General features: G+C 44.3%; 1 protein-coding gene across 1 annotated transcript in view; it reads left to right on the top strand.

Annotated features, from left to right (window-relative positions):
• The window catches only part of TBC1D9 (TBC1 domain family member 9), a 110,078-nt gene that overhangs the window by 88,252 nt on the left and 9,449 nt on the right, over positions 1–12,377 (top strand). The window contains exons 14-16 of the mRNA XM_045798932.2: positions 4,464–4,562; positions 4,710–4,778; positions 9,402–9,642. Of these exons, the coding sequence (XP_045654888.1) occupies positions 4,464–4,562; positions 4,710–4,778; positions 9,402–9,642 (409 nt within the window). The remainder of the gene's footprint in view (positions 1–4,463; positions 4,563–4,709; positions 4,779–9,401; positions 9,643–12,377) is intronic.

The following is a 12,377-nucleotide window of genomic DNA, read 5'->3' as shown; positions in this document are numbered from 1 at the left end:
CTATCACCCATGCCTTGGTTCCAGCCTCCCACAACTTCACAGCTTTTCTAAGTCCAGAGGCTCACATCCCGTCTGTTGCTCCTCCCACCCCCGGCCCACTCTTCCAAGGCAAAGCCTCACTCACCCAGACACTTGGAGATTACGGGCCAAAGAAAGGACCCTCAGGTGCGAATGGTGTTTAGTCCTCTAGCTAACAGGGGTGAGCCCCATTCTGCATCCCAGCGAAATAAGTACCCCACAAATTCAGAAACATTTAAGAGGCAGGGCTCCATCTCACGACTCTGAAATCATGACCTGAGCCTAACTAAATCAAGAGTCAGACACTTTACCAACTGAGCCACCCAGGGGCCCCAGCGGTGTATTTTAAAGAAGATGCTCTCTCGCTGACAAATAAATAAATAAAATCTTAAAAAAAAAAATTGAATGGGAGAAGAGATGTAAAGGGGATGGATAATTCTGTTTATTATTTAAGGAAGAGTAGATTTTAGAATAATAATTTTAGGCTCCTTCACCCCCATCACTAAATTCTATTTGTTAGAAAAAGAATTGTTGTTACATTAGTGAATTGGTTCTTTTCATGGGACTGAAATGTGCAGTGCCTGGGAGAGAGGATTACACCCGGGCCCTTGTTCCGGGTAATGGGAAATGTTGGCTCCAGGATGGACTGAGCCACCTTTTATTTGCCCCATTTTTAGCATTTCATTCTGTCATAGCCCGTGCAAAAGGTGGGAGAGAAAGAGGGAGAAGGGGAGAGAGAGAGAGGGACCCAGTCATTCTCATTGCTCATTTTCCTTTAGACATCCTCCGGAAATAGCCAGTCAGGAACTTGGACTCGGTGGTTTCCTTTTAGGTTGGGACTGTTTGCTTCAGATGGAAGCCTCATTGTATTTCCATTGCGTTCTGTCTGTGGCCAGTCCCAGGGAGAGGGTCCTGCCTAGCAAACAGCTTTCTCAAGTTTCTACTTGAGAAACAACTAGATCTAGGTAATTAAATATAAATATACAGGGGCCTTCGAAGGTCAGGCTTCGGGGGAAATAATTCTTTCTTTAGCAATCTGCAAAGCTTATCAAGCCAGTGTTTAATATTAGTACTATTATCAGTAGTTTTTTAAATTTATTTTTTATTTCATTTTTTAAGATTTTATTTATCTATCTGTGAGAGTGAGAACATGAGCAGGGTGAGGAGCAGAGGGAAAGGGAGAAGCGGGCTCCCCCTAGAGCAAGGAGCCTGATGCGGGATTCGATCCCAGGACCCTGGGATCATGACCTGAGCGGAATGCAGACACTGAACCAACTGAGCCTCCCAGGCGCCCCTGTTATTGATACTTTATATTAATATATCTATCTCTAACAGCAGTTGTACAGGGACAGTTTTGGGGTCTCATTTTACAGAGAAACTGAGGTTCAAAGGACGCGACTAAATTGTGCAGTCACAACAGTTAATTAGTCAAAGAACATGAATTTGAATCAGATTTTGTGTAGCTCCAAAAATCTATGTTCTGACGTACACAGAGACAGGGAGGAACTTACTGTCGGATGGAATGGTAGGTGGCGGAGGTATGGAGCTGGGCTCCGGGCCTCCAACTTGGAGCGCCGCCCCTGTGGAACTCTGGGTCACTGTGAACCTTGGTTTTCCCATCTGTGGAATGGAAGTAACAGTACCAACTGACAAGGTTATGGTGAGGGGCCCACAACGTGGCCCGTAGTGGCCCTGCCAGTTGTAGGTGCGATAAAACTTCGTTTCCTTCTGTCTCACGGCTAATGCTTTCTCGTTGTTAATCAAAGGCACACTATGGCCCAGTGTGAAGTAATCCCGGTTCCGTCGTTAGCATGTACTTTGCAGTGAATACTTCACCAGCTCTGTGGACTCGAGCAAGTTAATAGTTTTTGTTCAACTTCTGATGGCTTGTCTCTGAAATGGGGAGAAGGAAAGCCCTTTCTTTCCTCCTGGTATTACCATGGGGATTCAATGTACTCAGCAAATATTTGTTGAACACTTATTAAATCAGCACGCTTCCCCACTCCAGTGGACACAGCCTCTGTTCTCATTTAGTAAGGGTGGGGGGGGGTAGGTATAAGAAGTAAAAACCAAACATAACGTAAAATGATAAATTCGAGAAGAAGCACAACAGGGTAAAAGGTGGATGTGAGCTATGAAGGTTTTATTTCTGGTGAAGTGACATTTAGCCAGGACACAAATGACACGGGGAAGCAAGCACATGGGTTTTGGCAAGAAGCACGTGCCAGGCAGAGGGGGCAGGCAGCGCCCAGGCTCCGGCTGCCAAAGGAGCCTGCATGACGCATTCTAGGAGCCATAGGAGGCTGCTGTGGCTGGAGGGGAATGAGCAGAGGGGTAGCTGTGGAGCAGGGAGAGCATGTAGGGCTTGTAGGCCTGAGCTGAAGACTCAGAATTTGACCCACTATAAAGCGCCTGGGGTTTCCAGCATAGTGTCAGTAGACACAGGGTTTAGACAGAACACTCTTCCTTCTGGGAGAAAAATAAAGGTGCTTTGAGGAAGCAAGATAAGTTTAGAGGCTATTATAAGAGACAGTAGTGGCTTTGACTAGGGTGGTGACGGGAGAGGGGGTGAACCGTGACTGGGAGTCCCCAGAGAGTCAGTGTTGTTAGAAGGGGTCTAAAGACGAAGCCCTGGAGCTCCTCAGGGTTTAGAGATGGGGAAGATACGCAGAGGAGACAGAAAAGAAGTAGCCAGTGAGGAATGAGGAGAACCAGGAGATGGGATTAAGTGGAATTAAAACAAAACACGTGAACTTGGGGCACCTGGGTGGCACAGCGGTTAAGCGTCTGCCTTCGGCTCAGGGCGTGATCCTGGCATTATGGGATCGAGCCCCACATCAGGCTCCTCCGCTATGAGCCTGCTTCTTCCTCTCCCACTCCCCCTGCCTGTGTTCCCTCTCTCGCTGGCTATCTCTATCTCTGTCGAATAAATAAAATCTTAAAAAAAAAAAAAACAACAACAACACGTGAACTTACGCCAAGCACCATAAGAAGCAGTTTATAAGTGTTAGATCTTCTGTTACTTGGGATGCAGACTAGGCGGTTGTAACAACGGACTCCAAAGTAGAGTTAACAGGATAGAAATTTGTTTGTCTCTCACTTGAGTCCGCTGAGGTGCTTCAGGGCTGGTGTGGCACTCAGTGGCATCAGGGACCCAGGCTTTTTCTTATCCACTCTTAAGAAATGTCTTATCCCCCCAGGAAGGAGATAGGGTTCATGTGCTCTGCTCCTTGAATGAGCCCTTGTCCATGAAATTTCTACTCACATCCTGTTAGCCAGAATCTAGTCACCTGGCACAACAAGCCACAGGGGAAGCTGGGAAGTGTAGTCTTTTGCTGAGCAGCTGGGTACTCGGCTGAAATTTTGATTTATATACGTGAAGGGAGAACAGATTGGGAAGACAACTGCCAGTCTGTGTGACAACGGTTAGGAACGTCTCGCATTTGTCTTGGCTAGATAATGCTACTCCTCATTTCATAATTTCAAGCACGAGCATTTGAGTGGTTACTTGCTTTTGGCGAATAGTGACACTATGAATATTCTAGCATAGGTCTTTGGTTAAAAACATATATACTTTTGGGGGAAGTACTTAGGAATGTGTCATAGGTATGTATATCTCTTCAGATTTAGTAGATACTGTGGACCAATTTCCCAAATGGTTGTACCAACTGATACTCTGAGCAGCAGCATCTGAGAGTTTTGGTTGTACTGTAACCTTGCCAACACTTGATATTATCTGTCGACCTTTTCTTTATCTTTTTAATGTCTTGAACCATGTCAGACATTGCTTGCATGGGTCAAGCTTCATGCTTTAAGCAGAACTTCTTTGTTTTTCTCTTACACCGCTAGGAGATGTAAAACTCGGTATATTCCTTCTCAGTCTTCAGATTGAGAGACTCACTTAGCTTTTGAAATTTCATTCAACAAACATTCAGGTAATAGGAGGTATTTTGGAGTTTGGAAAGGTAGCTAGCCCATGGTGTCTGCCATCCAGAGACAGTGTGTGTTTCTGAACCAGTACAAATGCTATCGAACTAGAGAACAGGAACAGGGAGCCTCACACAGTCGTTTCTTCCAACCTCTCAGGCTAATAGTAAGCCTCAGATACTTCCTTTCTTCTTGTAAAGAAAATTCTTCCTTTGAAGCATTTTTTTCTTACAGCCCGGATGGCCTTATTTAACCTTTTCTTCCCTATAAACTGTTGTTGATTTGAGCAAGACTAACTTGACTTTGAAATTTAGTTCGGTTGTTAAGCATGAGAATTTCCTGTATTTACTTATGGTTATTAAATTGCTTTTAAAATAAATAAAGGTATAGTCTCGGACGCCTGTCGTTTCATAAGAAATTTCTTCTATGTATCTGGAGTGTGTCTCCATAAATCTTGCAGACATGATACTGTGTGCTTGAGCAGATCTCTCAGAAATACCGCTGTTGCTCCTTTCTAGAAATTTGGAACCATCCGGGCAGATTTGATTGAGCAGATGAGATTCAAACAGAGACTGAAGGTGATCCAGACCCTGGAGGATACTACGAAACGGAACGTGGTAGGTCCTTTGAAAGATAGCGAGTGGCCTTCTTTCTCCATAAATTCCTGCTGGACAGACTGAGATGATTTAAAAGAAGAAAATCACAAACTTTCCCAATATAATATCTTTGAGATTGTGAAATTCATCGTGTCTACCTTCTTATAGGTCCGGACAATTGTGACAGAAACTTCCTTTACTATTGATGAGCTAGAAGAACTTTATGCTCTTTTCAAGGTGAGTTTCAAAGCAAATCCATGTACATTCAGGGGAATAAAAGAGTTCCCTTTAACGATTCAGTTAGTTGTAGGTTTTCCTGTTAAGTCGTTAAAGGACAGCGTGAGGATCAACATGTGTAAATACAGAGAGCTGAGAGTATAAAAACGGAATGCTTAATGTGAAAAATGAGCATGTTCTCCTAACTCATTTAAGCCGATGTTTTAGCTTCGTGGCGCTCCATATATTTTAGCTGTTTCCTTGGACTTGACAAAAAGGGGTATTACTTTATAATACTCATTGGAGCAATGGCAATTGAGTTTAAACACTGCCTGAAATTATTGTAAATTGTGATTTTTTTTTAAATATTAAGCTGCATTAAAGCACCCTTAGAGCTTTCCTATATTCAGCTATGTTAAAACACACTGAAAAAGAAATATGTAGCTAGAATAAGAAGAAAGCTGTTCAGCTGTCTAAGGAACAGCCTGATTGATTAAATTTCTGTGGTTTTCGTTCCATAATTCAGCCCATACCAATCTTAGGTCTGAATGACAAAACATTTTATTAATAAATATAGCAAAGTAGAATTTTTTTCTTCTAGAAAAAAATACTTTTTTCTTAACTATCTTTATCAGCCTCATAGGTAAAAATGTGGCAATGAGCAGGAGAAAACTTTGAAAAGATGTCTTTTATGCCGATACCAATTTTATCCTGATTTCTTTTTTTTTTTTAATGATTTTTTATTATATTATGTTAGTCACCATACAGTACATCCCCGGTTTCCGATGTAAGGCTCGATGATTCATTAGGTGTGTATAACACCCAGTGCACCATGCAATACGTGCCCTCCTTACTACCCATCACCAGTCTATCCCATTCCCCCACCCCCCTCCCCTCTGAAACCCTCAGTTTGTTTCTCATAGTCCATAGTCTCTCATGTTTCATTCCCCCTTCTGATTACCCCCCCTTTCTTTATCCCTTTCTTCCCCTACCGATCATCCTAGTTCTTATATTCCGTAGATGAGAGAAATCATATGATAATTGTCTTTCTCTGCTTGATTTACTTCACTTAGCATTTTCCCCTCCAGTGCCGTCCATGTTGCAGCAAATGTTGAGAACTCGTTCTTTCTGATAGCTGAGTAATATTCCATTGTGTATATGGACCACAACTTCTTAATCCAGTCATCTGTTGAAGGGCATCTCGGCTCCTTCCACGATTTAGCTATTGTGGACATTGCTGCTATGAACATTGGGGTGCATATGGCCCTTCTCTTCACTACGTCTGTATCTTTGGGGTAAATACCCAGTAGTGCAATGGCTGGGTCATAGGGTAGCTCAATTTTTAACTTTTTAAGGGACCTCCACACTGTTTTCCAGAGTGGCTGTACCAACTTGCATTCCCACCAACAATGTAGGAGGGATCCCCTTTCTCCACATCCTCTCCAACAATTGTTGTTTCTTGCCTTGTCTATTTTTGCCATTCTAACTGGAGTAAGGTTTATCCTGATTTCTAATTGGATAGCTTCTTGTATGTAGTGCCTTTTCCTGCCAGAGCTAAACATGACTATTTGGAGGACTGCAAAGATAGCAGGAAGCATAAAAGGACGAACAAAGATCTGGGTTGAGTACTAATAGATCTTAGCATCAGAGGATGTGATAGCTGGGAATGTTTTTGCTAATATTCCCACTTGCTTGTGAGCTACTGAAGAGCGCCACTATTTTATTTCTTCTTGTTTTGCTGCTGCCTGCCCTAGGGGCTCTGCCTGGCAGGTGCTCTAAACACGTGTGTTGAATACATAGGTAAATTAGTGATCACTTACCCATCCAGTATAAGCTCTGCATGTTTCTGATGCGGGTGCACGGCTGGTTAGTGATGCCCTTCGTGCAGCCCAGCAGTGTGACCCGCAGAGTGGATACCACCCCCTCCCCCACCAGCCTCCCTTTGGCATTTGACGGTGAAGTCTTTATAATATGCCAGCCGATCCGTATTTTATCCGTACATCGTAACGACTGCTCAGTGTAAGCTGGTTATCCATAATAAAGGGTCCCTCTTGGTTTCATAAAGGAAAAATATAATGATCCAGCTTGGATCAAAACAAAAAGATACAAGGATCCAGTTAAGATCCGATTATAAAGGGATGCTGAGGACCAGAAGAAATGTGCTTCATGGGATGGCGTGGAGGTTAGAGCTGGGCTTTGGGGTAAGTGAACAGAAGCGGGAGTAGCAGCCGGAGGCAGCAAGGCTGTGAACAGGTAACGGGAAGGGCAGTGACATTAGAAAGAGGAGGCTGGGGGATGCCCGGGCAAGGAGGACCAGGCTGGTTGTGCGGAAGTCCCGGATGTGGAGATTGCTAAAGCCACGGCTTCTTCCCTGGGCACCCTGCACTCTCTGCTCGGCGCACCGTCAGGTACCAGGTGTGTCCTGTGGACCCTGAGGATATGCCTGAAGAAAACACGCTATTCTTAGACTCCAGAGCCCTGCCCGAGTTCCCCAAATCTACCCAGCACCCCAAGAAAGAATCTGAGACTGCATCAGGGTTGGGAAGGAGCCTCAAGAGATAACTGTGGAACCCAAGATAAAAACCTCAGTTATGGACTCTCTTTTGAGTCTTCTGAACACTCTAATCGGCGTTAGATCACTTGAACAAACATGTATTGAGGTGTCAGTATGTGTCAGACACTCTGCCAGCCTCTTGAGTCCTTTAAAAAGTTTCCAGGGGGGTTTCTGCAGATACAAAGGAAAGATGCAGCCCTCTCCCAAAGAGCTCATCAACTTGTCAAACCACTAAGCCTCCACCTGAAACTAATGTAACATTGTGTGTCAACTGTACTCAAACTAAAAAAAATAAAAAATAAAAAGTTAAACTTGGAGGAAAAAGGTGGAAAGGCTGCCACCTTGAGGCATGTTTGATGGAAAATGTAGTTCAGGGCCCCTTTGCCCTAGTTTCTCTTGAACTCTGAATGAGTCCTTAGGTGCTTTCTGGATGTCTGGGTCCCTGGTCCCTACATGATGGAGTGTGGGGGCTTATCAAGGTACAGGCTTGTCTTTGCCTGATGGTTGGGAGCACCATGAAAGGGCCTGGAGCCACATTCAAGCCTGGTTCCAGAGTAACTTGAAGGTTTCAGTAGGAGGAAATGCTCTGGGCAACCTTTATCCACTGACATAGCTCAGGTAAAGAGGACTCCTCCCAGGGGCGGATCACCAACACCGTCCCACCCACAGAAGGCTGCTGGGCATCCCCTTCCCGCTCAATCCTTGCGGCCTCTCTGATCTCAGCCTCTCTGATCTCAGCCTCGCCTACCTGCCTTCCTCTGATAGGCGCACTCTGACCTCCCTCTGCAGCCAGGAATGTGCCCCAAAGGCCTGGTGAACTCTGACCTGCTTCCTTCACTCTCCTGAGACTGCATTGTGGAAGCCTGGCTTTGTCTCTGCTCCCCACCTCTCCTTCTTCCTCTCTTGCCTACTCCCACTCCTCTCTCTCTTAACTTATTAGCTGTGATTCCCAGTAAACAATTGTGATAGAGACATTTGAGCTTTGCTCCTTTCTAAGTGAGAGCAAAACTGAAGTACTACGCACATGACTGACCCCCCCTTACACAACTCCCAGGCAAGGGGGAAAGATCTGTTTCGAAAGTGCTTTTTTTTTTATTGCAGGATTTATACGTTACTGTCGTGAAATAGTCAGTACAATAGGGAATAAAGTAAAAATAAAGTCCTCCTTTTCATGCCCCTCCCATCTCTCCCATCTACCATCCAGAGCTAACTGTAAATGGCGGGGGAGGGGTGTCCTTCTGGGCTTTTCTATTACAAGAGTTTTATCTTTGTGGTCTTCCTAGAATGGGTGCATATATCTACCAGAATCAATATGACTTCATGAATAAGAGGCTGCCTTGTTTCTAAGGACAGAAACAGGAAGCTTTTTGTTGTTTCCAGCTCTCTATTCTCCTTCCCATAGTGGTTCCTACTCATAATTTTCCTAGAGCTATTTTCAGATGTATGCAATAAGAAGACCACACGTTTGTAGCTTGAATACTGTGACTATGATATTTATGTAATTTCAGTGACCAAGAGACAGGGGGTTTATGGGCCACTACACTAGGACTTCAGAAACCCCCAATGTCATCATGCTTGTGCTCTGAGTAACTGGGTGGACAACCTGTGAGAGCCACTCAGCCTCTGGGCTTTCTCACCCTCACCTAGAAAACAAGGTGGTCAGATCACTTAAATGACAGAGCCTTTTCAGGTTAACATTCTGTTTAATTTTTTTAAATGAAAAGTTTTGCTTATTTTCACAGGAGTTATTTTTTTATGCTTGTGAGTGTGTGTGTGAGGGAGAAAACATGGGGGTACGGGAGGGATGCTTGGGGGGGGGGGGCTTTCTTCACCTGCCTCCAGGAATCGAACTGGACCTTTCACACCAGATGTAAGCTGCAGGGGTGGTTACTGTGCAGTTAGTGGGTGGGCGGTGGAGGTCTGCGTAGAACAAGGAGAACACCGGGAGCCCTGAGACCAGAGCACTGCCCCAGGAGATGTACACGGGTTGACCAAAAGCCTTTTTCCCAACGTCAGGCAGGGCCTTTTTCTTCCTGGTATTTGCTGTGAGATCGCCTCCCCAGTAACCCTCCTGTTCTCTCCTTTTCCAGGCAGAGCATCTCACCAGCTGCTACTGGGGCGGGAGCAGCAATGCTCTGGACCGGCACGACCCCAGCCTGCCTTACCTTGAACAGTATCGCATCGACTTTGAGCAGTTCAAGGGGATGTTTGCTCTCCTCTTTCCCTGGGCCTGTGGAACTCACTCGGAAGTGCTGGCCTCCCGCTTGTTCCAGTTATTAGATGAAAACGGAGATTCTCTGATAAACTTCCGAGAGTTTGTCTCTGGGCTAAGTAAGCACATGATGTTATGACAACTTTGGAGGGGACAATGCCGCGCTCCTGGTGGTCCTCAGTGCTGCCCTCAGGGCCCCAGCCCCACTCTGCCTCCCAAGATTGGGTTTAGAGGGCAGGGGAGCACATTTCAAGGTTTGCAGACTGCTGGTGACATTTGTTTTTTGCGAATGGATTTACGATATGAGTAAAGCATTTTCTTCTACGTTAGTTAGCTCTCAGCACTAGTTAAAATACATTATCAGAGAATCTGCAAGACAATAAAATGCCAACTTAAACACTGAAACCACAGACTATGATAACTTTATAAGAGAAAAAGAAATATTTGGGTGGATTATTTTTCTTTGACAAAAACTGTATTATATTTCATAAAATTTTATAAAAACATTTCATAATGTTTTTAATAGAGGGCTGAAGAAACCACAACAGCTCTGCAGTCTAAATGGAGGTCTTTTCTCTCCCTTTTGCTTGGAGGAAGGACCGTCATGAGCAAGGACACCCACTCTCACAAGCAGCACGCAGTTTCTGCCCGTCAGCCTCACTGACCGTGATTCTGTGTTAGCAGGACTGCCCTCTGTTCTTTTGAACTCTTGTTCTGCGTGTTATTCAGCAGAAGAGCTACAGGCTGGTAGAGGTTGGCCCAGCAGATAGGAGGTTCTGGTTGTAGCAGGCGTTATGTCAGGCTGCCAGAATGAGAGAAAAAGGGAAAAAAAGTTGATTCTAATTGTGCTACTTTGTGACGTTGGCCATGTACTTTAAAACGACATGCCTAGGAAAGATGAAGGGGTCAGGCATGGAGCCAATGATGATTCCAAAAAGTGCTCTAAATCTTTAAGAATAATGACTAGAAGGCTTAAAGGCCAGAGAAAGCGGATGGTTTTTAAAAAGGCAAAGGGGTATAGATGAGATGCTCTTAGGAAGGAAAGAATTATTTATATAAAGCACTCACGTGTATGCTTAAAGGGGGAGGGGGACATGGAAGAACTAGCCTTTTTTTTTTTTTTAAGATTTTATTTAGAGAGAGAGAGAGCACGGGCAAAGGGGGAGAGGGAGAAGCAGGCTCCCCACTGAGCAGGGAGCCCGACGTGGGACTCGATGCCAGGACCCCAAGATCGTGACCTGAGCCAAAGGCAGCCACTTAACCCACTGAGCCACCCAGGCAGCCCAGAACTAGCCTTTTTTAAGTGTAGACGCTGTTTGGATGCTTTAGAATTTGTACTTGATCGCAAGATCCAAACAGCAGCCTTTTGAGGGGATCCCAGTGACATGCAGCATTTACTGTGCTCCGGGCACAGCCCCAATGCTAAATGTACCTTTAATCTGCCCAAGGCACACAACGACAAAGTTGGAGTTTGACCCCAGGCACTCCAGGGGCACAGTTGGTGCTGTTACTATTATGCTTTATTACCCACCTGCTTACTATTATCATCCCATCCCCTTTGTCAGTTAAAGAGATGAAAGCTCCGAAAAGTTAAATAACTTGCTGGGATATTAGTTTTTAGTGAGTCAATACTTAATCTGTCATTGAACTGAACTGTACAGTTAGTCCTGCTGGGCCTGGGACTCACACAAGGGCTGTCAGTCTTGATCGCTCACCCTTATCTCACTAGTCTGTGCTGACGACAGCAAGCAGGGTATTTTTTTAGGGAAGGAGGAGCCATCAACTTTTAATTACACAAGTAACACATAAGTACCTTCCACTTTTTAAAAAAAGCGAAACAATCCAGGGCCAAAGACCCCTTTGACCCTCTTCCAGTCTTTTCTACTCCAAGGTAAACTACTTATTACCAGATTGGTAGCTATCAAAAGGAGATTTTTAAAAATTATCTTTGGACATGGATAAGGAAGAAGAAAAAGAGACCGTTCTGCATGTAGAAAGTGATAGAAATCAATATAAATATTTAATTTACTTAAGTTCAGTGACTCCAGTAAGAAAATACTCTTTAAAATCTTCAAGAAAGGAAAGAGAAGCTTGCAGTCCGGGATAGTGAAAACACTGGAAAAGAGTATTCAGGCTTCTCAAAATGCAATCGAGTTCTTGAGCAAAGTAAGCCTCGCCCCAGATACTGGGAAAATGCTCAGAGCTGTTGTTAGTTATGTGGGTCAATTATAGTTACGGAGACAGACAGAAAAGAGAAGTTCTGTTCAGTCTTTAAAAACTAAAAGATGAATTCTGGAAAAGATGGATTAGTAATTTTAATGCCAGTCCCCAGAAAGTTCCCTCGAGAAATTCATGAACAGATGGTCTATATGGAATTAGAAATGAAGGGTTCCTATCAGAAGCCACGAATGAGCTGTATCTCCTTTTCCAGTCGTGTTGCTGAAAGGCAGTCTCTAAATATGTCATAGATGTCATGATGCAGCTGGTCATTTGACAGATAGCTCGTTATAAATGGAAAAGGGAGGAGTATGTAAAAGTTGGTGATTGGGTGACTGGCTAAACACTACCCCCCCCCCCGCCGTGGGATGGCTAATGAATCAGTTACAACTGAGTTCTCTAGTACCTTGGGCTTGATATTTAACCTCTGATCTTTCTTCATTTGCAAATGAGTTACTGTCAGGATTAAATGAAATACTTCGAGTAGAGTTATTGGAACAGTGCGTGACTTAGAAAGGGTTAGTTATTATTGTTACTATGATTACTCTTCATCCCCCTCTACTGGACTCAGTCGGCAACTGAAGCCACAGAAAAAGAAGGCCAAATTAAAACTTGTTAAAAAACAAAAAACAAAAAA

Source organism: Ursus americanus, chromosome 13, assembly GCF_024610735.1.
Source record: "Ursus americanus isolate L20-20 chromosome 13, mUrsAme1.1.p, whole genome shotgun sequence".
Lineage (NCBI taxonomy): Eukaryota > Metazoa > Chordata > Mammalia > Carnivora > Ursidae > Ursus > Ursus americanus.
The sequence above is the reverse complement of the archived record's forward strand: the minus strand, read 5'-3'. Positions and strand labels throughout refer to the sequence as shown.